Source organism: Osmerus eperlanus, chromosome 24, assembly GCF_963692335.1.
Source record: "Osmerus eperlanus chromosome 24, fOsmEpe2.1, whole genome shotgun sequence".
NCBI lineage: Eukaryota > Metazoa > Chordata > Actinopteri > Osmeriformes > Osmeridae > Osmerus > Osmerus eperlanus.
In genome coordinates, this window is record NC_085041.1 from 5586714 (window position 1) to 5612427 (window position 25714).

The following is a 25714-nucleotide window of genomic DNA, read 5'->3' on the forward strand; positions in this document are numbered from 1 at the left end:
CCAGCTTCAACCTTTCAGATGAACTCAGCTCCAGGACCTGGTGACCCTTGATAACCCTGCCCAATCATATCACTTCAGACACGTTTTAAAATGTTCCTTCCCCCATAATGTGTCCTGCTGCGCTTTTGTCGTCATTCGTAATGTTTGTCTCAGTTCGGTTTGTCTTGACCCGTGTTTAATCTTGTTATTTCAGGTTGGAATGTGCATGTTCTTACTTTCTCATAGCTTTCTTCAGACAATATTGTTCAACTTGATGAGCCTGCCGTCATCTTTGCTCAAGATAGTAAAGTAAGTAAGTAAGTAAGTACATTTTATTTATAAAGCGCACTCTAACACAGCAAGGCTGACCGAGGTGCTGAACAAAAGCACAAAAAAACACCATAAAATACAGAATAAAAACAAAATACAAACGGTCAATAACAGTAAAATAAGTAACATTACAACTCAAGAGGTAGTGGGAAACGCTAGTGCATATAAGTGTGTTTTAACCCTTGTGTTATCTTCGGGTCATTCTGACCCATCAGTCATTGTGACCCACCGTCGTATTGCGACAAATTTACCTCATACAAAAACAAAGTGAAGCATTTTCTTTTAACCGTCGGGCTGTCTCAGACCCCCCACATTGCAATGGTTAAAAGAAAATTATTTTTATTTGTTTTTGTATTGGGTAAAATTGGGTAAACACAGCGATGGTTCGTTATGAACCTTTGGGTCATGTGACCCGAAGGCAGCACAAGGGTTAAGTTTGGATTTAAAAACAGACAATGAAGGAGCCTGCCTGATAGAGAGGGGAAGTTGATTCCACAGCCTAGGACCAGCAACTGCAAAGGCTTTATCACCTGTACGTATGCAGCGTGACTGAGGAGTGTATAAAAATAGTTTGTCCGCAGACTTCAGTGACCTAATGGGTGTGTGTAGTTGTATGAGGTCTGAGATATACAAAGGGTCCTGTCCATTAAGAGCTTTAAAAACAAACAATAACATGTATTCTATACTGAACAGGAAGCCAGTGCAAAGAGGCCAAGACAGGGGAGAGAGGACTGGGGGAGACCATCATAAAGGGAATTGCAATAATCGAAACATCGAAACAATCTAAAGATATGTTTAAAACATGCATGAGACCCGTAGTGGGAGTGATTGGGAGCTGACAGACTCTGTCTGTGCCTGTGTGTGTGAGTGTGCATGAATGTGTCTGTGCATGTGTGTGTATGTGTTTGTTTAGTTTCTGCAGCTCTCTGCTTTTATTGTGGCATGTGATCTTGTGATCATATCTTATTGAAACATGATTCACTGAGAGAAGACAATATACAGCAAGGCCGTAATCATAATATATATTGGCTACATCCCCCCCAATATTCAAATCTGGTCAAAATGTCCCCCCCCCCCCCCCCAATATATTGATATAAAAATATAAATGTGCTACGCTACGACAAGCAACCAAAATGATCATAACAAATTTAATTAGTCCCCCCCAATGTTGACTCCATGGCTACGGCCTTGATATACAGTACATCCTGCTATCATGGGTGTCAAGTTCAGAAACATACTGGATCATGAATATAGAGTTCTAGAACATCCTTCTATCGTGGCTGTAGAGTTCTAGAACATCCTCAACCGCATTGGCTCATTTTCCATCAGTATCCTTTTGCACATTTATCCTTAACCAGCACAGGACAGGTATCTTGGGGTTGAGGGAGCCTTATTTGATTTTGCCCATGTAATTGATTATGCCTGACTGAGTCATATAAAGTTGTAAAATTGCTGTGAATTAATGTAACGCAAACAATATATCACCGTGGAACAAGCCCAGAATGACGCCACGGAGTGTCACTGATTCATCGAGCGTGTGACCTCCACTCCAGCCTTATAATGGTCCTAGGGGGAGGATTAAGCCCACCAGAACGACTACTAACCCGACAGGCTACGAGATAGCAGAGAATAGCAGAGAACAGAAGTGCGTAACGATGAAGACCTCCCAGTGCCAAACCAGAGTTTCTCAGAGCGGCAACGCGAGCAAAGTGACCAACCTCTACAGTAGCGCGATGAGCCCGCTCAGCACCGTCAGCATCACCCTTGCCGTTCTACTCATCTCAGCAATCCCCGTCTGCACTAGTAAGCTCTTATAATATTTGTACATGTAGTGACACTTTAAAATTACTTACTTTGTTTCGAGGAGTTGTGTTGCTTTGTACGACTTTTGACCTTATGTGCTGAACCCGTGCAATTAAATTGGTTGTGTTTTAGTCAAGATATTATTTTTTTTAACGTTTAAAACTTTTTTTTTTTCAAATGGGAGATAGGACATTAAACCACGCCTTGGACAGTATGAAGCACTGCATACATTACAATAAAACTAGATTGATTCATATATATAGCCTAAAGTAAGGCAAAGAAAGGTACGGCAACTTAAACTAAAATAGCCGTAATTGATCGACGAAAATGATGTCTCTACAGGTGGTCACGCATTAATACATTTTAACTGCTTGATTTTAAACCATGGAAAACCTTATGATTATTGTCTGTATTTAGGAAGATATGAACATTTCCTTCATGTTTAATAGCACCTTGATGAAAAATTTTGTAATTAACGTTATCTAATCAACTTGATTTAGTTTGAGAAAAGTCTGAAACAAGAAACTTTAAAGGACAGATTGAAATGTCTGTTTTTGAAACTTTGAACTGATGGCTTTATACGACCATAAGACCAATACAATTCAGATGAAAAAAAAAAATCACGAAACGGGAAAATTAACAGTTGTCAGTACGTGTGATAGCCTATATGGTACTACTGGCATATTATTACTTGTAAAATTGACACTAAAACGACAAATAGCCTACATATGATTTGAGATTCCTGCCAATGCATACCCTCTGGTAAATAATTCCAAACATGATATTGTAATTATGTTGATGTTCTGCTACAAGATCATATGACAAATCTGCCCACCTGTTTATCTGCCTCTCTGTCTGCCTGTCTTCATACCTGTCTGCCTGCTTGACTGACTGTCTGTCTGCCTGCTTCCTCACCTGTCTGTCTGTCTGTCTGTCTGCCTGTCTGTCTGACAACGTGTCTGCCTGCCTGACTGCCTGTCTTCCTACCTGTCTGTCTTCCTGCTGACTGGTGAAGGTGCTCCAGTAGTGCTGCCACGAGCAACAATAGACCAGGACCAGCTTCTCAGTCAGGTTAGACCCTCCTCTTTCTCTCTCTCTTTCTATCTTTTTCTCTTCTCTCTTCCTTTCATTCTTTCTGTCTCTCTACCTTTCATACTTTTCCCCTATCTTTCTCTTTTTCTTTCTTTCTCTTTTTTCTTTCTTTCTTTCTTTTTTTTCTTTCTGTCTGTCACTACATCTGGCTTTATGTTGACACATCTCCCCCCCAGGTGGATGAGGTGTGCTCAGCCTACCTCTCTGCAGACCTGCCATTTCGGGTGAGTGAGGATGTAATAACGAGCTGAACGCTCTTCAGGCTTTACTGCTCAGTGTAATTAAGTCTCTAGTGACAGCGCTGTCTTATGACACTTTTTACATAATCTCATTTTCATTCAATGTATTTTTATGGAGTAATTCGATACTTAATCACCTGAAATAAATGTCATAAGGATGACATGTTGAAATGAGATGAAAATTGGCTGGTTGTGACAAGGTTTGTTTTTGTTGGATAATCTCCTTAAATCTCTCTGCCGAAGCCGTCAGACCTGCTTGGAGAAGTGTGTGTCCTGATGCTAGTTCAGAAGTCCAAGGTAAACACAACGACCAGACATCCTTTTATCTCATATAACGAAAAAAGAGTATACTTAAACCCAAATTAAATGTATTAAATGAGAGCTTTAATATATTTTCATTGTATTGTATTGCACAATTGGAAGTGTCCTTGAAATGTACTGATTTGTCTACTCACGTACTTACTGACAACTTTAATGTGTGAAAGTATGTTTGAACTTATACTTTTTAAGTTTACTATTGTAACTGTAATTTGTAAGTGTAATATATTTTTCCACCTGCATACACATTGTAGTTTCTCGTGATTCATTAACATTCATTTGACAGTAAACAGTATTTAGATAGTGTGTACTCATTTGATTTCTTCTTGTTTATAGGAGTTGAAAACCCGTGACACCAGTAAAAGGGTCAGTACTTACTTTACTACCATTACAGGGCTCCATTTCCAGCCCACCACAGAATCAAACATCGAAAATGTATTTTTCTATTTGTGTATGTGTGCATTTGCGAGTGTGTGTTTGTGATTGACTGTTTATGTGCATCTATATGTGTATGTGTGTGCAGTTTTTATTTCACTACACTAAGCCTCAAGGTGTTGCCATATCAGAGAGGAGGGCGAGTTAGTTAAGACTCTGTGGCTCCCTGCATCACTAGACGCCTGTCACTTGTCTGTCACTTGTTTTTTGAGCGCTACCAAACCATGTTTCACATAAAAACACATAAAAACAAACACAGACGTTGTCGATGCTATGGAAACAGGCACAAGGGCCGACACCCAGTCAATCATGTGTGGGTCACTGTGTGCTGGGTGTCCCTCTCTGCATGCTTCAGGTCCATGTGTGTTGCCTTGTTAGCGTGGTCTGTAACACCCTCCACACCCTTTCTGGCCTGGGCCTTTCACACCTGGTCTAAACCACTCGGACAGCTATGATAAGACTTATGTTCCATGCCCCTCTTTAGCGCTGCCTCTGTGTTCCTGCTTCCTGCCTCTGTGTTCCTGCTTCCTCCCTCTGTGTTCCTGCCTCTGTGTTCCTGCTTCCTGCCTCTGTGTTCCTGCTTCCTCCCTCTGTGTTCCTGACTCTGTGTTCCTGCTTCCTGCCTCTGTGTTCCTGCTTCCTCCCTCTGTGTTCCTGCTTCCTCCCTCTGTGTTCCTGCTTCCTCCCTCTGTGTTCCTGCTTTGTGCCTCTGTGTTCCTGCTTCCTGACTCTGTGTTCCTGCTTCCTGCCTCTGTGTTCCTGCTTCCTGCCTCTGTGTTCCTGCTTCCTCCCTCTGTGTTCCTGCTTCTGTGTTCCTGCTTCCTCCCTCTGTTTTCCTGCTTCGTGCCTCTGTTTTCCTGCTTCCTGCCTCTGTGTTCCTGCTTCCTGCCTCTGTGTTCCTGCATGGCCTACATTATCTGTGATGTTATTGCCGTGTTTTGTGCTACTGTTTCTGGAAACATTGATGCACAGTCTGCAAATGAACACAGGACTGCACTGAGGACTCACTAAGGACTTTTAAACTGGATGTACATGTGTGCGTGAGTGAGTGTGCGTGTGTGTGCTTTCCAGTACGTGCCTGTGGGTGTGGGTGTGTGAACAAGCTTTTACCTGAGAGTCCTCTCTGCACGCCCCGGCCCCGTGTCAAGAGGTGGCTGTTCATGGTTCTCATGTTTCTCCATGTTGGTGTGTGGATGCGTCAGCCCCCCATGTTGCACCCTCTGCTGCAACTGGTTCCTCAGCTTGATAAACGGCGAGGGAAAGGAATCAGACTGCACGTATGTACCCTCCGTGTGTCACACATCCATGCTTCACTTCCAACCTCTCCTGGGCAAAGCTACATTAAAACGACCACTCTGATTCACTACATGCCTTGTAATGGGATTGGTTGACAATTTACTGGTCACCTGATGATCGATGTCTTCGGATGATGCCTGGGCTCCGATCAGTTTAACTCCGGAGAGACGAGGCAGATGACATCAAAAAGATGGAACGCCCGCTCTACTGGAAAGTCCCTTTAGGATCCCCTGAACACTCATCATGCAACTAAACAGAAAATACAATAAAACCAAACACAATAATAAAGAAACATCAAATAAAAAAAACAACAACAACCGCTTGTTTTGTTATGGCAGCTTCTGAGTGAGAGTGGTCTACCTTGACATGCGTACACAAGGACGCGTGTTATTACAAACATGTCATATTTAACATGCGAGAGTGTTTTACTCTGCAGGCTGCAGTTCCCTCTCTCTGTACCAGCTTGGCCTGCATTAGCTGTTCCTTTCCTACTTAGGGCAATTATCGTCTAAAATTGGTGTGGCTAAGTGGTGAACTTCTCGCTATCTGACATTCGCGTAGTAGAAGCAGCGGAAGCATCCGAGGAAATGTGGAAAAGTGACGCAGAAACGCTGTGTGTTGGACTAGGAAGCTGCTGCTTTGGGGTTAGAAGCCAAACAGATAACCAGCACCCACTGACCTACTAGCAGTGCCCATAGTGGGAACACGTTCTACGAGAAGATGGAGACGCTGTTGGAAGGAAGGAAGGAAGGAAGGAAGGAAAGAAGGAAAGAAGGAAAGAAGGAAAGAAGGAAAGAAGGAAGGAAGGAAGGAAGGAGGGAGCTCTTTCCTGGTTTCTTGGCTGTCTGTCCTTGACTTCCTGTTCTGATCCGACTTCCTGTACTGAACCTGACTTCCTGTCCTGACAGTGTGTGTGTGTGTGTGTGCAGGAGGACCTGAAGGGCCCGGCTGGCATCCAGAGCAGAGGCTACTTCCTGTACCGGGTAGGCAGATCTCTGAACCACTCTTCAACCTCTAAACTGAGTGACGAGACCACACCACCAGGAAAATAACATCCCTCTCTTGTTTTACAGCCACGAAATGGAAGAAGATCTCTAGAATATGAATAAAGAAAAAGTATCAAGGTATCACTTTAGCCTATAAAATAAACCTTTCCCAATCCTGGTTCCCCCTGCCCTGCTTGTTTTAAGTGTTTCTCTCTTCAATACTCATCTAAATCAGGTGTGTCCAAAGAGGAAAACATCTAAAACGCGCAGGACAGTTTGTCCTGAGGACCAGATTTGAGAAAGGCTATTACAGATATTAGATGTTAATAGGGAGTCAGGTGGCTGAGCGGTTAGGGAAGCGGGCTAGTAATCTGAAGGTTGCCAGTTCGATTCCCGGCCGTGCCAAATGACGTTGTGTCCTTGGGCAAGGCACTTCACCCTACTTGCCTCGGGGAGAATGTCCCTGTACTTACTGTAAGTCGCTCTGGATAAGAGCATCTGCTAAATGACTAAATGTAAATGTAGATGGTTTCAGTGCTTACATTTACATTTAGTCATTTAGCAGACGCTCTTATCCAGAGCGACTTGCTTGAGTTTCATGGAGCTGAGTCTGTAATGTGTCCCTCAGTGTCTGCTGGTTGAGCTGCTGTATGGAGAGGATCAGACCCCCCCTGTCCTAGGGAGAACCACACCCATTCACGGCCCCTGTATAGTGATGTTGAATGTAAACAAAGAATCCTAATAAAGTTGCTCATCGTTTGTCCAAATGTGCCGTTATGATAGTGTATTTTGAATTAAAGCATTGTGATATAATTAATTTTGTTGTCGTATGGTTTTGTGGAGCACGGTTTGCTCCTCGTGGTTTGCCTTTCAGCCTTTTATACTCGTAATGACGATGATGATAATGATGATGATAATGATGATGGTAATGATGATGATGATAACGCTATGCGGACGTTTCCCTCTCATCGTTCACCACCGATGCACGCCGCTGGCCAATCCATCCAGCCAGAGGACAGACCTGATCCAGTAGTAGCCTGTATTTTTTATTTCAAACAACCAGAAACAAGAAGCCTTAGCATATAAAATTAAAAACGAATAAAATCATATTTTCATACCCTGATTGTCTATTATTATAAATGAATAAGATTAGTAATTGAATCATCCTTGTACTGTAAAATAACTGATCCACAAGGAAACTTACAATGACCCAGCAGGAGAAACAGTTGAGTTCTGAGTTGTAGTGCGGGGTGTTCTGCTTCTAGAAGCCAGAGGGTCTGGCTTCACACCTTGGATGCCGCGCCCGGACGTCTGCATAGCAGGTTGTCAGGCTGGAGGTCTGGGTGTGAAATCACCCTGCGAGGGGCTGAGTCTGGAGGTGAGAAACAAGCCGAGCAGAAAGCTTGTGTCACCTCGCCAGAAAGAGCAGACCGTTCCCTGGATCTTTTAGCCCGCCACCTCAAAACACTGTGACAATAATGTGAGATTTCATTTGAATATTAGACCACAGCACTACCAAGTGGTTTCAATGGCATCAGAGTTAATACTCGTGTTAGTACTTTTGGTCTACTAAGATAATGCTATGCTGTTTATACATTGCAGCCTTCAATTCTATGAAGACATTTTAGCTGCAGTATATATATAATATTTTCAAAAACGCCAAGATTTGTGATGAGAAGAGTACAGGGAAGGATCATGCAAAAACACATGATCATACACTTTTTAGACATGTATTATAAACTAATTTAAGCATCGAGCTTCCAAAAATTATACGGTGCTTGAGGCACACCGGTGTTCTGAAACCGTGGTTTGTAGGTTGGCACAGCAGTGACGAAGTGACTGAGACGGCAGGCTGTCTGCAGTACCTGCTATAAACAATAGATGGCACCGTAGTCCTGGAAATAATTACTTGTAATTGATTTCCCTCATCAAGTAAATCAACATGTTAAACAAAATCAAAACAAAAAAAGAATCAATCATGTGCTTTATCGGAATGTCTGGTGCATACATGACACATATGCCACATCACCTTCATCCAAACTTTTTAAATGAAACAAAAATATCCTTTCTTTCAAGGTATTTAATGTAATGAAAATAAAAAGTTTATACCCTACAGTATTAATATGTTTTGACTATTCTTGTTACCACTGAAATATTGAGTCCAGTCTGGGAGTTTCTTGACTGTAAAACAGTAGAATGTTATTTACTTAGTACTTTGATAAGGCGACTGTTAATCAACGCCAAGCCTAACTGCTCAACAACACAGTTGTAAACGCGATTCTTGACTTTGTACTGATAGGTGCAAGTCTTCATGATTTACAGCCAAAGGTCAATTCTGATAACAAAATAAACCGCAACGCTGCATTACATTTCAAGGCTACAATAGTGTAAGCAAAGTACATTCTTACAGCACTGCGGAGCGATCCGTGAAATGGCCCGACAACTGTGGTGGAAATATACGAATGCAAGTTAATGAGACCAAGCATGTTTACCATTTTCTTTTCTTTTTTACAAACCTGTTTAAACACAAAATACATGGTTTCAGGAACTTGACATGCTAAGCTAATGAATGTGTAGACTTGGAGCCGATTGGCTGCACATTGACTCCGCGTGCACACGCACAAGCCAGTGATTGGGTGTATAAAATGTCATACAAGCGTTCTCAGCGCGCGCAGCACGCTTCTTGAAGGTTGGTTGGCCAGCGCATTTGACCCAATTGGCATCCATCCAATGGAGTGAGCGACGTATGCAGGCCAAACATTTAGAATCTAAATGTTTGGCCTGCATACGGGGTGCATTAGATCATTTGTATAACGAGAATACTGTGCTGAATACTTCAAAGATCGTAGCCTAGATTCCTAATATCCTCGAGTATAATATACAAACCATCATTATACTTCCCTTTGCATAAGACGACAAATTTAATTCACACAGATTTTAAAAATCAATTCTGAATTTTATTGTAGGCTACAACTGAAACGTTGCCAATCCGATGATTAAGGGTATTTGACCAAACAAGTCGAAGGGCACTTAATATTAGTACAACATAGCTGTGTATGTTTATAATAGCCTACCTTAAATCTTTTATGTAAGCTGGTTTGAAGTTTGCACGGCACTAAAATCACAGTTAGTCAAATGCGATTCATATACGATCACGAACTATGAGTCAGTTATCATTTTAATTAAACTGTGTTGTAAGTCACATACGTATTTCAATGTGTCAATGCTTTTTAGAATTATAATATCGTAAAATAGCTGATGTTAAACTGGGCATGCGCGTTTGGAGACAGTCGTAGGCCTAGCTGTTGTTCCAACTGAGTTGAGCCCCGCACAGCGGAGCCGTCTACTGCTCGCGATAAATTAGAGCAATAAAATCCCGACGGACGGACAAACATTCAAGGTACGAGCGTGACATTTATCATAACATATATGCAATGTGTTCGAATGTTGTTGTCTTGCGGAGTAGTGGTATTGCGAAGGAATAAAGAGCAGTTTTTCTTGCTATGCTTTCTTGATTCATAAGGCCTGGTGACCCACATTCCTTATGTAGAAGAGAAATCACCGGGGGGCTTGTCCTTACTGTATAACGCGCCGCAAATATTATTACATGTAAAACGTTCCTCGCTTTGCTGTCTAACGTTTATATTTGAATGACAATACCATGTTTGGCTGTATAAATAGCCTGCTTGCTTTGCAGTTCCCCTGGTTTTGTCTGAGAGATGAAACACGTTAGTTTCGGCTGCGTGTAGCCAACTCTCAGATGACAGCTCGCGCACTTCAGTTCTCCGCCGTATCTATAGCTAACGTTTAATGTCTAAGTGATGCTGACTTTGTGATAGCGTACAGTCACAGGGCACCTGAGTACAGTGAGTATTGAAAGTGGTTGTTATTGTTTTACCTGTGCAATGTTATTGGACGGGGATTGGACGCGAAGTGCAAAGAAATCCAATTGACCTCGAGTGCTTTCTCTCGCTGTTCTAAAGGATGAGGGAGCAACCTGTAGCAGACGGATAAGCGCCTGTGCGCGAGGAGGCATAATCAATAATCAGTTGGCTACATAGATGTGACTACACCGGATGTGAGTTGATTATCAGGCCATTGACATATTCCTTGTTGTCATGGCACGAAACTGCATTTATAACAGTGTAGTGAGTATTTTGGTCATTAGCCTTCTAACTTTCTCTGCAAGCGATAGAGATGTTTAGTGTTTCTAGAACATTTAGCATGGCTTCATGTTTGTTGACAGTTCATGTACTTGACGTGGAACGTCGGGTTTATTAGGCTAGTCCACATTCAAGGTGCACAAAGTTTGTGTTTAGGTTTTTATGTTAAGTATCTTTATGACGAGACTGATTGTCAGGATGCAAATTCTGTAGCTGGATTGCTGCTCATTGGGTTATGCTCTGACTCAGAGAAGCGACTTTGCCCACGAGGTGAAGCCAGGACTACGCTAGGGAAACCCTGCGTGACGTCACCATTTGTGTGATGTCACCAGAAGCAGGGTCAGGTCTGTGTAATGTCATCAGGAGGAGGGTCTGAAATGGCTTAATTGTGGCATCATCAGAGGTGTATCATGTGTTGGATATCACAGATCAAAGCCATAGTAACCATTAGGTGAGGGTTCCCCTCCTGGTGGAACTGGAGGTGAGACTTCCCTTCCTGGAGACGTTCATATCTCTCTCTTCACTTTAACTCACTCTCACCACCCACATATACCTGCTCTCTCTATATTGTATATTCAGTTGCACATAGACACCCAATGACACACACTTTACTTTCATGTGCTTCCAGGAGAGGAAGCTTGTGTATATTTGTCCTGGACTTAACGACTGTCCTGTCTGGGACAGAGGCTCTGTGCTGGAGGCAGGGCAGGTCTGTCTGTCTGTCTGATGTGTGTTGTCTTGTCCCTGGATGCTGTTGGAACCTTCTGAATGACCCAGATGTTTTAGCTGGGATTCATCAGAAGCTCTGGGACTGCCAGGCAGATAGCTGGAGCTCCAAATGCTGAACTGTGGGCACCTCATAACCACACAACCACAACTACATATTCACACAACCACACAACCAGATAGGGTAGTGACCCACCCCAGTCCTTGACAGGTGTCTGATTGATTTTGATATAGATAAAAAACGGATCCTGTGTGGATCCTGAGGTTCTGTCCACGTTTCCCTTCTTGTGGCAGCCCTATGTGTTTTATTGTTGCCTTGAATAGTGGGTCGACTGTGCACTGTGCTGAGTCATGTTGAGGAGGTAGCAGCAGGTGACTTGGGACTTAGAAAGGCATTCGGAAATGCTTTGTTTATCGGTAGCAATAAAGTCTGCCTTTGGACTGGGCTTGTCCTGAGTTCATGTAGAGGTTACTTTTCAGATGCCCTGAGGAGTCACTTCCTCATCCTCCTGCTCACCTTCCTCCTAATCCTCCTACTCCTCCTCCTGCACAAGATCCTCCTTCTCTTTCTCCTCCCTACTCATCCTCCCTGTTGCATACAGTCACCCTCCTCTTCCTTCTTCTCCACTTCCTCATCCTCCTTCCAACATGGGGTCCTCCTCCTCCTCCTGCAGCCAGTGAAAGATGCTGCTGGTCTGTCAGACATTCCCTTCTGCGGGCTTCAGGATGCAAACACCGAACAAAGAGTCACTCTGTGGCCCTGGAGCTTAGTGAGTGAGTGGAGGCACAGCTGGCTGTACAGCTCTGGGTCTTGGGCGGCCCTAACGCTGCTTCACACCCCTGTGTATGTCCACAGATCTGTCCCCAGAGGGTGGGCGTACGCCTCATTTCCGTGCTACACACTGATAGGCTGCCGTGCAGGAGCTGTGAAACGTCTGCGTTCTGATAAAACGCAGTCATACGTTTGGATTGCGTTGACGAGTTATGGACATTTCTTGAAAATACGCAACAATGAGCCTGCCTTTACACACCCAGAGTAGAGTATGTAAGTGTTTGCAGGCCTGTAGAACAGCGGAGATGAATGGTTTCTAGGTGGAGTTTCCGTGGACAATGTCTTTGTGAGACTGAATTAAAGCGTAATGTATTCTAAAGCAGAGGTGATCAAGGTGAAACAACAGTTGAATAATGAGGAAGCACAGTCTGGCCGGGCACACCCCTATCACGGTGTGGATGTCACGTAAAGAGGTGCTGTTCTTTATACCTTCTGTGGGCGTGAGTAAGCCCGGGGATGTGTTTGTCCAGTGTGTGTATGCGCCTGCTAAGTGAAGACCCTATTTGTTGAGTGTGTGTATGCGTCTACTAAATGAATACGTTGCGTTAACGTGCGCGTGTTTGCTTGCGTACGTCATAGCCTAATGTGTATTTGACAGGCTCTCCATGACGTCACACTTTACTGTGTTTATGGGTTTTCTGTGTATGTGTTGTGTGCACGCGTTGGAGTAGTGAGATGTTCTCCAGATGTTCCAGTGGAGTAGTGAGATGTGCTCCAGATGTTCCAGTGGAGTAGCGAGATGTTCTCCAGGTGTTCTAGTGGAGTAGTGAGATGTTCTCCAGATGTTCTAGTGGAGTAGCGAGATGTTCTCCAGGTGTTGTAGTGGAGTAGGGAGATGTTCTCCATATGTTCTACTGGCACAGTGGGATGTTCTCCAAATGTTCTAGTGGAGTAGTATGTTCTCTAGCTCTGAGACTGGCTGGCTGCAGGTCAGCTTGTTGTTGGAGCTCATGGGCTCTGGTTACTATGGTAATATCCTCTAACACCAGCTCTCACCTGGACACTGCCTGCTCTCTCTACCTGCCATCTCTACCTGCTCTCTACCTGGCTGTCCAAACATGGAACAAACACCTAAAAGGAATATGTCAATCAAATAATAAATCAACAAATCGCTTCAGGGGATGGAGGGAACACGGAGGACGGGAAGAGGGGATGCTGTCAGGGATGGAGGGAGGATCCCGTGCGGAGGAATTCAACTGAGCTATTTTTACCCGTCATGGCGGTACGGTTGCTATGGCGTTACGGATCCTGCGTGCGCGCGGTGGAGACGAGGATGCACCATCCTCACAGCTCTGCTGACCTACTTGTGAGCCGTCTGGTGAGAGGCGTGTGAACACGGGATAGCGGAGAGGAAGCTGAGGAAATATGAGACGTGTGGCATGTTGGTGTTGGCTGAAGCTCCCTGAACACTTCTACCCTCCTGTTCCCCTCCGCACCCATCTGCCTCCTTGTCCCCCACCCTCCTCCATGCCTGTCCCCCTCTTCCCCCTGTCCTCTCTCCCTCTCTGTCCCCTCTCCGTCTCTGTCCCCTCTCTCTCTCCCTGTCCCCTCTGTCCAGCTCTGTCCTCAACCTACCTCTCTCCCCTGCTACTTCCCTGTCTCCTCTCCACCTCTCTCCCCTCCCTGTTCTCCTGTTCTCTGGCTCCTCTGGGTCTGCGTTTACTCAGCCTCATAGGTTGAGGAATGCTGTGATATGCAAAACTGGGCTACTATTGGCTGCTCAGGGCTAATTGCTGCTTGTTCTGAGGAGGGATTGGCTCCTAGGGTTTTGAACATTTATTAGTCGAGTATTGTGATCGGCCTGAGCAGGGCAGTTAGAGTAGAAGGAGTAGGAAACAAAAAACTAGGTCATTGGGTCAGCGGGTCAGTGAAGCACTGATGTCACAGTTACACAACTATAGCCTAGAACTGCTGCTGCACTCTGGAGCTGTCCTCTCCCTACCTCCTACTTTCTGTGATGCTGTCTTATTGCTTCCTGCTTCCTCTCGAGCAGTCCTCTTCCTGTTTCCTGCTTCATCTGGAGCTGTCCTGCTTCTGCTGGTGCTGTCCTTTTAGTGCTTCCTGCTTCCTCGGATATTGTCCTCTTCCTGCTTCTTCTGATGCCGTCTTCCTGTTCCCTGTCCATTCTGTCCATTTCCTGTTTCTCATCTCCATGGTTCTAACCTACCGCCTTTATAATCCAGGTCTTCTCCAGTCAACAAAAATTGATTGAAAATCAGCCACATAGCTTGGTGTTGCTTACTTATCCCTGACATGGACTCATATAAAGCATGGGATCTATTTGACGCTCATAAAATGTTTGTGACGTCTTGGACTGTTGCTGTATATACCCAGGTCCCTGTTTAGGCTGTGGGCTGAACCTCCACTGTTGTTGAGCAACTTTCCTCTGCAATGAAACAGCCTGCGTTCAAGCCGAGTTACAATGTTGACCCGCAAATCTGACTTGACACCATGAGGCTGTCAGTCAGAGCAGAAATATTTGTATTTGGACTTTTGTGGGTGTGTGTTTGTTTACAGGGCTTTTCTGCGTATACAGTGTGTGTGTGTGTGTGTGGAGACAGTGGAGGGTTGTGTGTTTGTAAAGCTCTGGTCATGTGTGGAGTCAGGGGCATGTGCAGGCTGTGTGTGACTTGGGGACAAACGTTAATGTGTCCCGTGTTCTTTTCTAGATCCCAGAGTCAACAAGGAGTCTTCTGGTTCTTCGAGGGTTCCCAGATAAAACATGTGACTGGTGACCTTCCTGTGCGTTTCTCAGGCCAAATCTGCTGCTGGACCCCAGACTGTCCACCCCAAACCCAGGACCACTGACCTGTCCTGACCCCCTGACCTGTCCCAACCCCTGAACTTTGACCTCCGACCTGGCAGGTCCTCCCATGTAGCTGTCATGTGGTACCTCACCACGCGCAGCAGACGGAAAACACAGCACAGCAACGCCTTCCTGGTGACCTCTGACCTTTGACCCGGGAGCTGGCCAGTGGTGAACCCTGCAGCGTCTCCTGCTGTACCTGCCTAGCTCCGACACAGCCCCCCCCCCCCGACCCCTGCCCCCCACCCACCCGCCCCAAACGCCCTCGCCTCAATCCAGCAGGACAAGAGGTGAGACCCCATGCAACAAAATATTATATAATTATTTGAAATATACCTTTTTTATTTCATACAATATTATTCTGAAAGTGTACCAGTATAAGTATAAACATACATACATATATTCAAGTTGTCATAAGTATGGGAATGTACAAAATCTGTACATGTCAAGTACACATCTGTGGAAAAAGATGAATGTGACGTTCTTTCATGTATGGTTTCACTTCCTAGGCTTGTTCACCAATGTCTACCTCACGGTTAAAAAAACCCTCTCCACCACGGCAACCCTGAACAGCCCACAACATGACCTCTAGCATAGACCGGTGAGTCAAGCACGCCACTTTGCCTAGTGCACTGTCACACTGCCCCAACAATGTCCAACAAACACCAACAAACATTCAAAACATTCAACTGTTGGCTGTCGGCTTCAGAATGGATGGAAAGATGACTGTCATTTTCAAACTACCCCATCAAACGCCAACAGGCATATCACAACAAACCAACAGAACCCAACAACGGTTGACTGGCCTTTACACCTCTAGTGCTTCTCATAGTTACAGCGTACACTACTTCTCATAACTAGAGCCAGCTTGGTCTGGGGTGAATGAAGCTCCCTATCCCTGCAGTGTGGAATCTCCTGTCCTAATCCCAGGATTAGCCGATAGCTCGGACAAGCTCCATTTTGAGTGTCTTGTTGTTGCTCGTGATTTTGTGTGTGCCCTCACAGTTGATATAGGAGGCTAGGATTAAATGACTAGAGTCTGGGATGGGGGCTGGAATCTAGTAGTGGGGTTGGGACAAGAATCTGGGGCTAGAATCTGGGGCTAGAGCTGGGACTAGAGTCAGGCATTAGGGCTGGGACTAAAGTGTGGTGTTGGGACTGGAACTAGAGTCTGAGACTAGAGGCTGGGGCTGGGGCTATGTCAGTGGCCTGTAGGTAAAGGGGGATGAAGGTTTGTTTGAATTGTAGTGTGTGTTTGTAAGCGTGGGCTCTGCACAATAGATATCATATTTGCTGACACACCCATGCCCTGGGTCCAGCCTGGGTTAGGCTAAACTGGGTTAGTCTAGCCTGGCTCCACCCCTCAGAACCTGGGTTAGCTCTAGCTTGGTTGAGCTGTAGCCTGGGTTACTCTTACCTGGGTTAGTATTACCTGGGTTAGTCTATCCTGCGTTATTCTAATCTCATATGCATATCAGTTTGCGGCCGAGTGCTAAACCACAGAGCGAATTACACTAGCAGGCACATACATGTGGCCTATGCCAGAGGGCTCTGGTGGTGACTCACGCCTGAGGGGGAGGTGAGGCGTGACTTAGGCTGGCTCAGCTACCTTTCTGTGGGGCTGTAGGGCTGCACCCACCTCCCTGCTGTCATGTGTACAGTCACCCTACCTCAGGAAGGGCCTACTGTACATCAGAAACACGCCCTTAACGTACACACACACTAGCGTCATTGCTTTGCAATCTCTTTGTTCCTCCCCATAAAAAAAAAACACAATTGACCACCACCCCCAAAAAGCCCCCCAAAAATATTTTTTCTACATTTGTAAGAATCAAGACCAGGATAAAGAGTTTAACCATGCATATATATATTAACCACAGCGGTCTACCTGAAAAGAGTTTGGAAGTGTCGTTACCCTTTAATAACGCTCTGTGTCAGAGTTCTAAAAACAGTTGGTTGTGTGACGCCAGTCTGGGTCGGCTGACTAAGCACGGGTCTCCCCTCTGCAACCTTGTTATGTCCGGATACCAGCTGAGTTACTGAGCACAGGGTCCACTCTAAATATAGCCTGGCCATGACCAGCGCCCTCTCCTGCCAGGGCTGAGTAGCACTGGAGGTCTCACTGGTGGGAAGCTGCATCAGGGTTCATCTTAGTGAAGCTGCATCAGGGTTCATCTTAGTGAAGCTGCATCAGGGTTCATCTTAGTGAAGCTGCATCAGGGTTCATCTTAGTGAAGCTGCATCAGGGTTCATCTTAGTGAAGCTGCATCAGGGTTCATCTTAGTGAAGCTGCATCAGGGTTCATCTTAGTGTTACTGTTTGCCTTGCAGGGATGACGGCAGTATCTTTGATGGATTAATGGAAGAAGATGAAAAAGACAAAGCTAAACGGTGAGGTCCTGAACAAGAGAAACTGCACTGTGGAGTAGAAGTAACCATTGCTGTAATATTATGATTTTTTTTGTAGAAATATTTGTAGGCATTTCTGCTTAAAAAAAAAAAGAACGATAATGACAGTATGAGAGAGACAGGAAAGGCAGGGGGGAGAGAGAGAGGATTACACGCAGCAAAGGGCCCGGCCTGGAATTGAACCCGGGGCACTGTGGTAAGACCTCAAGTGTGGTTCACGTTTTTTCCTCGGTGAGTCACCGAGATGCTCTTGTTGCAGAAATTTTACATTTCATTAATTTGGCAGACACTTTTATCCAAAGTGTCGTACAAAAAGTGCCTGTAGAAAGTAGGGATGAAAATAACTGTGAAATGAGCGGACATGAGTGGTTCCACCCGTCTGAACTCTGAACCCCCAGCGTGTCCCGGAACAAGTCTGAGAAGAAGAGGAGAGACCAGTTCAATGTTCTCATTAAGGAGCTGGGCACCATGTTGCCTGGCAACACACGCAAGATGGACAAGTCCACCATCCTGCAGAAGAGCATTGACTTCCTGCGTAAGCATAAAGGTAAAGGCCCTGACCCTGACCCCAGTGACCCTGACCCCTGTAACGCTGACCCTTACCCCTGCAACCTTGGCCCCCTGACCCCGTAACCCTTACCCCGAGTGTATGTATTAAATGTGCCGGTAGTCATGAATGTCATCTCCCCTGTTCAGAAATCGCTGCTCAGTCGGAGTCCAGTGAGATCCACCAGGACTGGAAACCCACTTTCCTCAGTAATGAAGAGTTCACTCAGCTGATGCTGGAGGTGAGGCGCTGCACTGCTTCATCTAAACATCACAACATCTCATTCATCGAGCGGACAACGTTCATCCAGCGCCGCATGCATGCAGAATGTACGGAAGATCGAGCACCCAAAAAGGAGCTCTACCAGTGTTTCATGAAAAAGACGACTCTTCCCCATGTTGTGGTGTGTGACGTTGTGGTGTGTAACAGTGTGTTGGGGTGTGTAACGACAACTGATGTGTCTGGCAGGCTCTGGATGGCTTCTTCCTGGCCATCATGACAGATGGAAACATCATCTATGTTTCTGAAAGTGTCACCTCGCTGCTAGAACACCTACCTGTGAGTATCCTTTATTAGAATGGTCTGTAGCTAAACCAGGAAGGATGCTGCTGTTCTGCTGTAGAGTAACGACTGTAATGACGAATTTAGGGGTGTTTCTGCTAAAGGCCAACTGTAGGCAGATGTATGTGACCTTCCTATGTCAGTAGTCCAAAAATGTAGGTGTGACTGTCGTGTGTGTGTGAATACATGCGTGTGTGTGTCTGTGTGTGTGTTGCAGTCTGACCTGGTGGATCAGAACCTGCTGAACTTCCTCCCTGCGGGGGAGCACTCAGATGTGTACAAGGCCCTGTCCTCCCACGTCCTGGAGGGAGAGCCGCTCACCCCAGAGTACATGAAGAGTAAGTAACCTCTAACCCTAATCCAGGCCTGGGCCTAATCCTAGTCCAGATAGACCTGGGTCTAACCCTAGTCCAGATAGACCTGGGTGTGAATAACAGGAGTCTCTGGTTTGCAGCTAAAAACCAGCTGGAGTTCTGTTGCCACATGCTCCGAGGAACTATCAACCCCAAAGAGCCTCCCGTGTACGAGTACGTCAAATTCATTGGGAACTTCAAATCCCTGAATAATGGTGAGTTCATCTGGTCCTCAGTCACCGGCTGGTGCGCCTCCGAACCAGGTGAAACTGTCGTTCCACCTATCAAATCCAGTGAGATTTGATGTGCAAAGCCCTATTTTTACAAGCCAGAGAGAGTGTCAGAGAGGGCTCCACACAGTCCCAGGCCTACCTACCTACCCACAACCTGTCTGTTCTACCTGCAGTGCCTAATTCTACTCTGAACGGTTTCGACGGAGTCATCCAGCGATCCCTCCACTCGTCGTTTGGGGACCGAGTGTGTTTTATAGCAACTGTGAGATTAGCCAAACCCCAGTTCATCAAGGTAGGAGTCTCGATCGTACAGTACGTTTGTGTCTGGGAGTGTTCCGCCGGGGGGGGGGGGGGCCATGGTGTCATCTTCCCTCCGTGTCTCTGCAGGAGATGTGCACGGTGGACGAGCCGAACGAGGAGTTCACCTCCAGGCACAGCTTGGAGTGGAAGTTTCTCTTCCTGGACCACAGGTGAGTTCGGCACCCCAACATCAAACCTGTATTCGCGCAGCCCATTTCCACGAGCAGCGTCCTCTGTGTGTGTGCCGAGTGGAGTGACGGCGTGGTTGTTTCCATCCGCAGGGCTCCTCCCATCATAGGCTACCTGCCGTTCGAGGTGCTGGGGACCTCGGGGTACGACTACTACCACGTGGACGACCTGGAGACGCTGGCCAAGTGTCACGAGCAGTGTGAGGCTGTCTTCCCGCCTGCCGCGCCTGCCAGGGCTCTGCTCCTCACGCACCGGGGCACTTTGCACTCGACTCTCACTGCCTCTCTGTCTGGCTTTCTCTCTCTCCCCGTCTCCCTCTGTCTCCTTCTCTGTTTCTCTTTGTCTCTGTCTTTCTTTTTCGCTGTCTGTCTGTCTGTCTGTCTCTCTCTCTCTCTCTCTCTCTCTTTATCTTTCTCTCTCTCTCTCTCTCTCTCTCTCTTTATCTTTCTCTCTCTCTCTCTCTCTCTCTCTCTCTCTCTCTCTCTCTCTCTCTCTCTCTCTCTCTCTCTCTCTCTCTCTCTCTCTCTCTCTCTCTCTCTCTCTCTCTCTCTCTCTCTCTCTCTCTCTCTCTCTTATCTCTCTCTCTCTCTCTCTCTTTATCTCTCTGTCTCTCTCTCTCACAGTACTGCAGTACGGAAAGGGGAAGTCGTGCTACTACAGGTTTCTCACCAAGGGCCAGCAGTGGATCTGGCTGCAGACGCACTACTACATCACCTACCACCAGTGGAACTCCCGGCCCGAGTTCATCGTCTGCACACACACGGTGGTGAGGTAAGACACGACCACTAGAGTCACGCAGGAAGAGGTGGCCCCTGCAATAGGATACAGCTGCAGGGGTATAACCACCACAGTCATATATACAGTAGGACGCGAAGACAATAGGGCCGCAGTGAGAGCCGGTCTGCCAGTGCAGCCGCCGGGGTTCTGACGAGGGCGTTGTGTGTCCCGTGTGCCGCAGCTACGCCGAGGTGAGGGTCGAGCAGCGCAGGGAGCTGGGGATCGAGGAGGCCCTGCCGGAGATCTCTGCAGAGAAGGTGACTCAGACGCGCTGTCGAGCAGGATGCTGTGGTGGATAGTCCTGTACAGGATCCCATTGACCTGTCAAATGGGGAAAAAAGGAGGTGTTTTTGTTCTGAGTTCTCGATGTGAGCGGGAAATGTGCCCAGGTGACTGTAGCGTGTGTGTCTGATTGGTGTCTCTGCGTCCAGCAGGGTCAGTGTGTGTGTGTGTGTGTGTGTGTGATTGTGTCTGACTGGTGTCTCTGGTCCAGCAGGGTGTGTGTGTGTGTGTGTGTGTGTGAGTGTGTCTGATTGGTGTCTCTGCGTCCAGCAGGGTCAGTGTGTGTGTGTGAGTGTGTCTGACTGATGTCTCTGGTCCAGCAGGGTGTGTGTGTGGGAATGTGTCTGACTGGTGTCTCTGGTCCAGCAGGGTCGGGACTCGGGCTCCGAGTCCCAGCTGAACACGTGCGGTCTGAAGGAGGCGCTGGAACGCTTCGACCGCAGCCGCACGCCTTCCGCCTCCTCGCACAGCTCCCTCAAGTCCTCCTCCCGCACCGCCGTGTCCGACCCTGGCTGTAAGACACACACAGCGTCACACACACACACACAGCGTCACACACACACAGCGTCACACACACACACACACCGCCACATTCACACCATATCACACGCATCATCATCATCACCTTCACACCACCCACAACACAGGCTTCATAAATCACCCCCACTCCACCAGTTTGTCAGTAATGTGTGTGTGTGTGTGTGTGCCCCTCAGCGTCTCAGACCAAGGTGCAGACAGACAGAACTGCTCCCGCACGCCAGCCCGCCATCGAGAGAACATCGCAGCGAAGGTCGTCTATCAGCAGCCAGGTCGGTTTTAGACGGTGTTGTCGCGTGACGCCGTTGCCGTGTCACTGCGTGAGATTATAGGGGGGGGTCACGGGTTCTGATGTGGCGCCTCTGATTGGCCTTCTACAGCAGTCTATGAGCTCCCAAAACACCGGGCAGAACACGGCAACGTCCCTGGTGTCGCAGCAGCAGCAACAACAGCCACAACAACAACAACAGCAGCAGCAGCAGCAACAACAACAACAACAACAGATTCAGCCAAGTATCCAGGTGAGATCCACTAAATCGGCTCTGTCCTCCTCCAATATTGGATGGGATTGAGACCCTGGGCATCGAACACGCCATCCCTCCCGAGGGGATGTCGTCTAGACCCTGCCTCCTAACTCTCTCCTCCCCTCCCTCCGGCCAGCCCATGCTGCAGTTCTCCAGCCAGATGGACGCCATGCAGCACCTGAAGGAGCAGCTGGAGCAGAGGACTCGCATGATCGAGGCCAACATCCAGCGGCAGCAGCAGGAGCTGCAGCAGATCCAGGACGAGCTCCAGAAGGTCCACGGGCAGGGCCTGCAGGTGAGAGAGCACAGCCACAGCAGAGCCCTCTAGTGGGGCTACAGGTGAGGGCAGGGACCTCTCGTGGGGCTACAGGTGAGGGCAGGGCTCTCTATATAGAGAAAGAGCAGAACCAACATTCAGTAGCACCCTCCAGTGGGACTATGAACACGTGGGATAAGTTAAGATAGTGTCTGAGACTGTGTCTGTCTGTCTTTGTGTGTGAGAGAGCAATTATGTGTGTGTGTGCGTGCATGTGTGTGCCTGTGTGTATGTCCCAGCCTAACTCTGGCCTCCCCTCTTCCCTTCAGATGTTCCTGCAGCCTGGTGCGGTGCAGCTGGCGCAGGGGGCCTCCGTGCCTCCGGGGGGCGCTGTCGCCATGCAGGGCCAGGTGGTGGCAGGCCTTCAGAGCACACAGCAGCCTGCCCAGGCACAGGGCCTGCTACGAGAGCAGAGCTCAGCCCTCACACAGGTCAGTCCAGCCCTCCGTACCTCTCACGACTACTCAGTCTGTCTGACACACACACACACATACATAGTGTACATGCCTCCTTCCACATACCTCATTCCAATATCCCTGAAGGAATTAGCAGGAATGGACACCTCTAGGACACAGAGCTGACTGTGTGTGTGTGTGTGTGTGTGTCTCTCAGAGGTCGTCCCTTCCCCTGCAGGCCCAGCAGGGGGTTCTGCCTGCGTCTCTCTACAACACCATGATGATCTCTCAGCCCGGCCAGCCCGGCATGGTCCAGATTGCCAGCAGCCTGGCCCAGAACTCCGGCCCCAACGCCGCTGCCATGGCAACCTTCGCTCAGGACCGCTCTGGGCAGATCCGGTACAGACCCAAGTCAGCGTTGTGTCACAGCGGCGGTTGCCGTGGAGACGCCGAATCACACCAGCACGTTACAGTAGCTACTACTGTAGTACAGTAGTACACTGTAAATGCACTCTCTTACTACTGCTGTTTCTCTCCGCCTTTCTCTTCTTCGTTCAATCCCTCCTTCTCTCTCCCTCCCTCCTCTCCCAGGTTCCCTGCTGGATCACAGCTCCTGACTAAGCTGGTGGCCGGGCCAATGGGGTGTGGAGCGGTTATGGTTCCGACCACCATGTTCATGGGTCAGGTGGTGACTGCATTTGCGCCACAGGGAGGCCAGACACAGACCATCAGCATTGCCCAGCAGCAACCCCAGGACCAGGGGCAGAACCAGGGGCAACAGCAGACGCAGAACCAGGGGCAAACGCAGGGGCAACAGACTCCAGGTGTGCAGCAAGGCCAGGCCCAGCTTCCCCAACAGCAGCCCCAGTTCATCCAGGTACGCTCTTACCCACCTGCTCCTCTCTGCTCCTCTTCCCCTCCCCTCCCGTCTCTCCCCTCCCCCCTCCATCTCTTTCCCTTGCACTCCCCCTCCTCTCACACTCCTCTTGTCCTCCTCTCTCCCCCCCCCCCCCCCCCCCCCAGGCTCCTCGTCTGCTGCATGGGAGCCAGCCCACCCAGCTGATCCTGCAGGCAGCGTTCCCTCTGCCCCAGCCCGGGGCCTTCAGCACTGTGGCCCAGCAGCAGCAGCAGCTCCAGCAGCAGCAGCTCCAGCAGCAGCAGCAACAACAGCTCCAACAGCAGCAGCAGCAACATCAGCAGCAGCAGCAACAGCTCCAACAACAACAACAAATTCAACAACAACAACTACATCAACTTCAGCAACAACAACAGCAGCAGCAGCAGCAGCAGCAGCAACAGCAACAACAGCTATCCTCTCACAGGGCAGACAGCATGCCCGACCGCTCTAGCACGCAGCCTCAGTAACTGGGCAACCACCAAACACACATGGACTCCATGGTATGTGTGGTGGAGTCTGGTAGAACTGGAGGAACCAGATTTGAGTCGGAGATACCGGGGTCCAGGTGTGAGACGGAGACTCCAGAGACACACACCTGAAGAGACACCACCCCCAGAGAGAGGTGTCCAGGCCAGAGACTCGCCCAAGTCCAGGCCATGGCTCCTGACTCCCACAGGAGACTCTCTCCTTGATACAGATTCTTGGCCCCGACCGCCACTACTGGTGTCTGGGGTCATCTCAGTGCTTCAGTGTCGGGTTCCTCAGAGGTCAAACTCTCCAGCTGACATCCTGTTGTTGTCATAACGATTTATGGGTCCGAAAAGAATTTTAGAAAAAGTGGATTGAGCTGTGATTGTACACATATGTAAAATAATATGTAAATATACTATATGGACAAAAAGAAAGAGAACTAATATTTTATATGATGCTGCATGAAATTAAATGTGTGCTGTTATTTGTAGCGTTGGATATGCTGTTTTCTAACGGGAGCAGAGAGGTTTGGACTGTGCAGCAGAGCGACAGCTGCAGTCTGTGTCACAGTTTGTTTAATACTCACTCTGTCTGCAACTCTACTGAAACTTATCGATCTACATCATCGTTACAGACATGTTTTAGACATGTAATATTTTTATACACAGTGTAGTGTTTTGTAGGTCAGTACATACAGCTCTTAATACCGAAAAGACTGAGATTATTCTTTTACCTCCAGGGTTGTTACGATGGCGATAGTCCAGGATGTTACCCAAGTGACACTCCAGGATGTTACCATGGCAATACTCCAGGGGCATAACGCCATACATTTCCTGTCCTAAAGATGCCATATTTTGCTATAGGAATAACCTCAGATTTTTTATGCATTCTATCATGTTTTAAACGGTCACAGTTGATCTCTTAACATATTTATGTCACTGTTGCGGTGCAGGATCACAAGTTTGCACGGTAACAACTTCTGGGTTGACGACCTCATGTTGCAGTATCTCAAGTTCACAATGCAGGAACCCCCCCACACCCTCTGGTGGCTGTAGTACAGACACAACTCAGATCTTGCAGTTCCCAAACACGTTTTAACGCAGTTGTAGATGTGCTAGTTGTGAAGGCTGGTCGAGGACCGGAGTGGTCTTCACCTCAGCAGGACTGGCAGTGTGAGGCTGAGTAGGAGACACGCGAGGCTGGTCTCTCCCGAGAGACAAGGACCATTCATGCAGAGAGAGACCAGTCAGACAGCCTGCCCTATGCAGGTCCTGGGGTACAGGGTGAGGCAGTGCAGTCCTTGAATGAATGTAATTCAATATCACTGACACAACTCGTTTGCACGAAGACAAAAGCGTGAAGGACGGGGGGGGGGGGGGGGTGATCAAGAGACAGACAAGGATTTTAAGCGACACGTACACCTGGACGTGTGTGAATAAAATCATGTTCGTGTCAAACTGTCATTCCCCTGCCTTTTGCGACAGGAAACACCAACAGAGCTTTTAAACAAATTGACACACATGGACTGTGCAGGCTGTTGCTTGGAGACGGGACTGCAAAACTGAAAGCGTTTTTATTTAATTGGATTTTACTGTCGTCGACATGTTTGTTACAAGGGCCCAATAAATATGAACTATCTTCAATATGTTATGGTCTAAAATTCACATTTGGAAGTAGTGTGTGATGAGTTGGAATACTCGTTTTTAACAACCCACCACTTGTCTTCATGCACCATGTGACAATATGAATTAGCATTTTTACTCCGGGTAAGAATGCCAAACTTACCATGCACATGGAAAATGCTGACTCAACACATCTTAACAGTGGCTTACTGCTGTTAAAACTGTTCGATCAGTCTAATCACATTTAATCTGTAGTCTTTTTTACAAGCAGTGTCGCAAAAGGGCTTCCCAGAACC

General features: G+C 47.5%; 3 protein-coding genes across 9 annotated transcripts; 2 read left to right on the plus strand and 1 right to left on the minus strand.

The window, feature by feature from the left end:
• Positions 1 to 1443: 1443 nt before the first annotated feature.
• Positions 1444 to 8421, minus strand: LOC134011279 (golgin subfamily A member 6-like protein 26). Of its 2 annotated transcripts, XR_009928401.1 has the most exons (4): positions 7683 to 8421; positions 5603 to 7515; positions 5307 to 5437; positions 1444 to 3722 (listed from the first exon to the last, which is right to left on the minus strand). XR_009928401.1 is itself a non-coding variant. In XM_062450848.1 (2 exons), exons 1-2 carry the CDS (start codon positions 5375 to 5377, stop codon positions 4677 to 4679), a joined length of 564 nt encoding a protein of 187 aa, XP_062306832.1. In that variant the 5' UTR covers positions 5378 to 5483; the 3' UTR covers positions 4448 to 4676. The 2 variants fall into 2 exon arrangements, 1 of the variants encoding a protein (XP_062306832.1); XM_062450848.1 differs by lacking the exons at positions 1444 to 3722; positions 5603 to 7515; positions 7683 to 8421 and adding an exon at positions 4448 to 5169 and having other exon boundaries at positions 5307 to 5483.
• Positions 1858 to 7242, plus strand: nmu (neuromedin U). Of its 4 annotated transcripts, XM_062450845.1 has the most exons (9): positions 1858 to 2112; positions 3128 to 3183; positions 3381 to 3428; positions 3687 to 3740; positions 4098 to 4127; positions 5399 to 5473; positions 6422 to 6475; positions 6566 to 6616; positions 7107 to 7242. In XM_062450845.1, exons 1-8 carry the CDS (start codon positions 1965 to 1967, stop codon positions 6599 to 6601), a joined length of 501 nt encoding a protein of 166 aa, XP_062306829.1. In that variant the 5' UTR covers positions 1858 to 1964; the 3' UTR covers positions 6602 to 6616; positions 7107 to 7242. The 4 variants fall into 4 exon arrangements, with proteins under 4 accessions (XP_062306829.1, XP_062306831.1, XP_062306828.1 ...); XM_062450847.1 differs by lacking the exon at positions 5399 to 5473; XM_062450844.1 differs by lacking the exons at positions 6566 to 6616; positions 7107 to 7242 and having other exon boundaries at positions 6422 to 6544.
• A 1354-nt stretch (positions 8422 to 9775) lies between the features above and the next one.
• Positions 9776 to 25439, plus strand: clocka (clock circadian regulator a). 3 transcript variants are annotated; one of them, XM_062450447.1, is made up of 22 exons: positions 9776 to 9878; positions 14869 to 15295; positions 15515 to 15606; positions 17336 to 17395; positions 17812 to 17960; positions 18110 to 18201; positions 18429 to 18518; positions 18739 to 18859; positions 18976 to 19089; positions 19281 to 19399; positions 19495 to 19577; positions 19689 to 19795; positions 20220 to 20367; positions 20555 to 20630; positions 21025 to 21169; positions 21370 to 21464; positions 21573 to 21713; positions 21853 to 22011; positions 22302 to 22463; positions 22645 to 22826; positions 23019 to 23304; positions 23451 to 25439. In XM_062450447.1, exons 3-22 carry the CDS (start codon positions 15587 to 15589, stop codon positions 23790 to 23792), a joined length of 2691 nt encoding a protein of 896 aa, XP_062306431.1. In that variant the 5' UTR covers positions 9776 to 9878; positions 14869 to 15295; positions 15515 to 15586; the 3' UTR covers positions 23793 to 25439. The 3 variants fall into 3 exon arrangements, with proteins under 3 accessions (XP_062306431.1, XP_062306433.1, XP_062306432.1); XM_062450449.1 differs by having other exon boundaries at positions 22666 to 22826; XM_062450448.1 differs by having other exon boundaries at positions 21576 to 21713.
• The last annotated feature ends 275 nt before the right edge of the window (positions 25440 to 25714 follow it).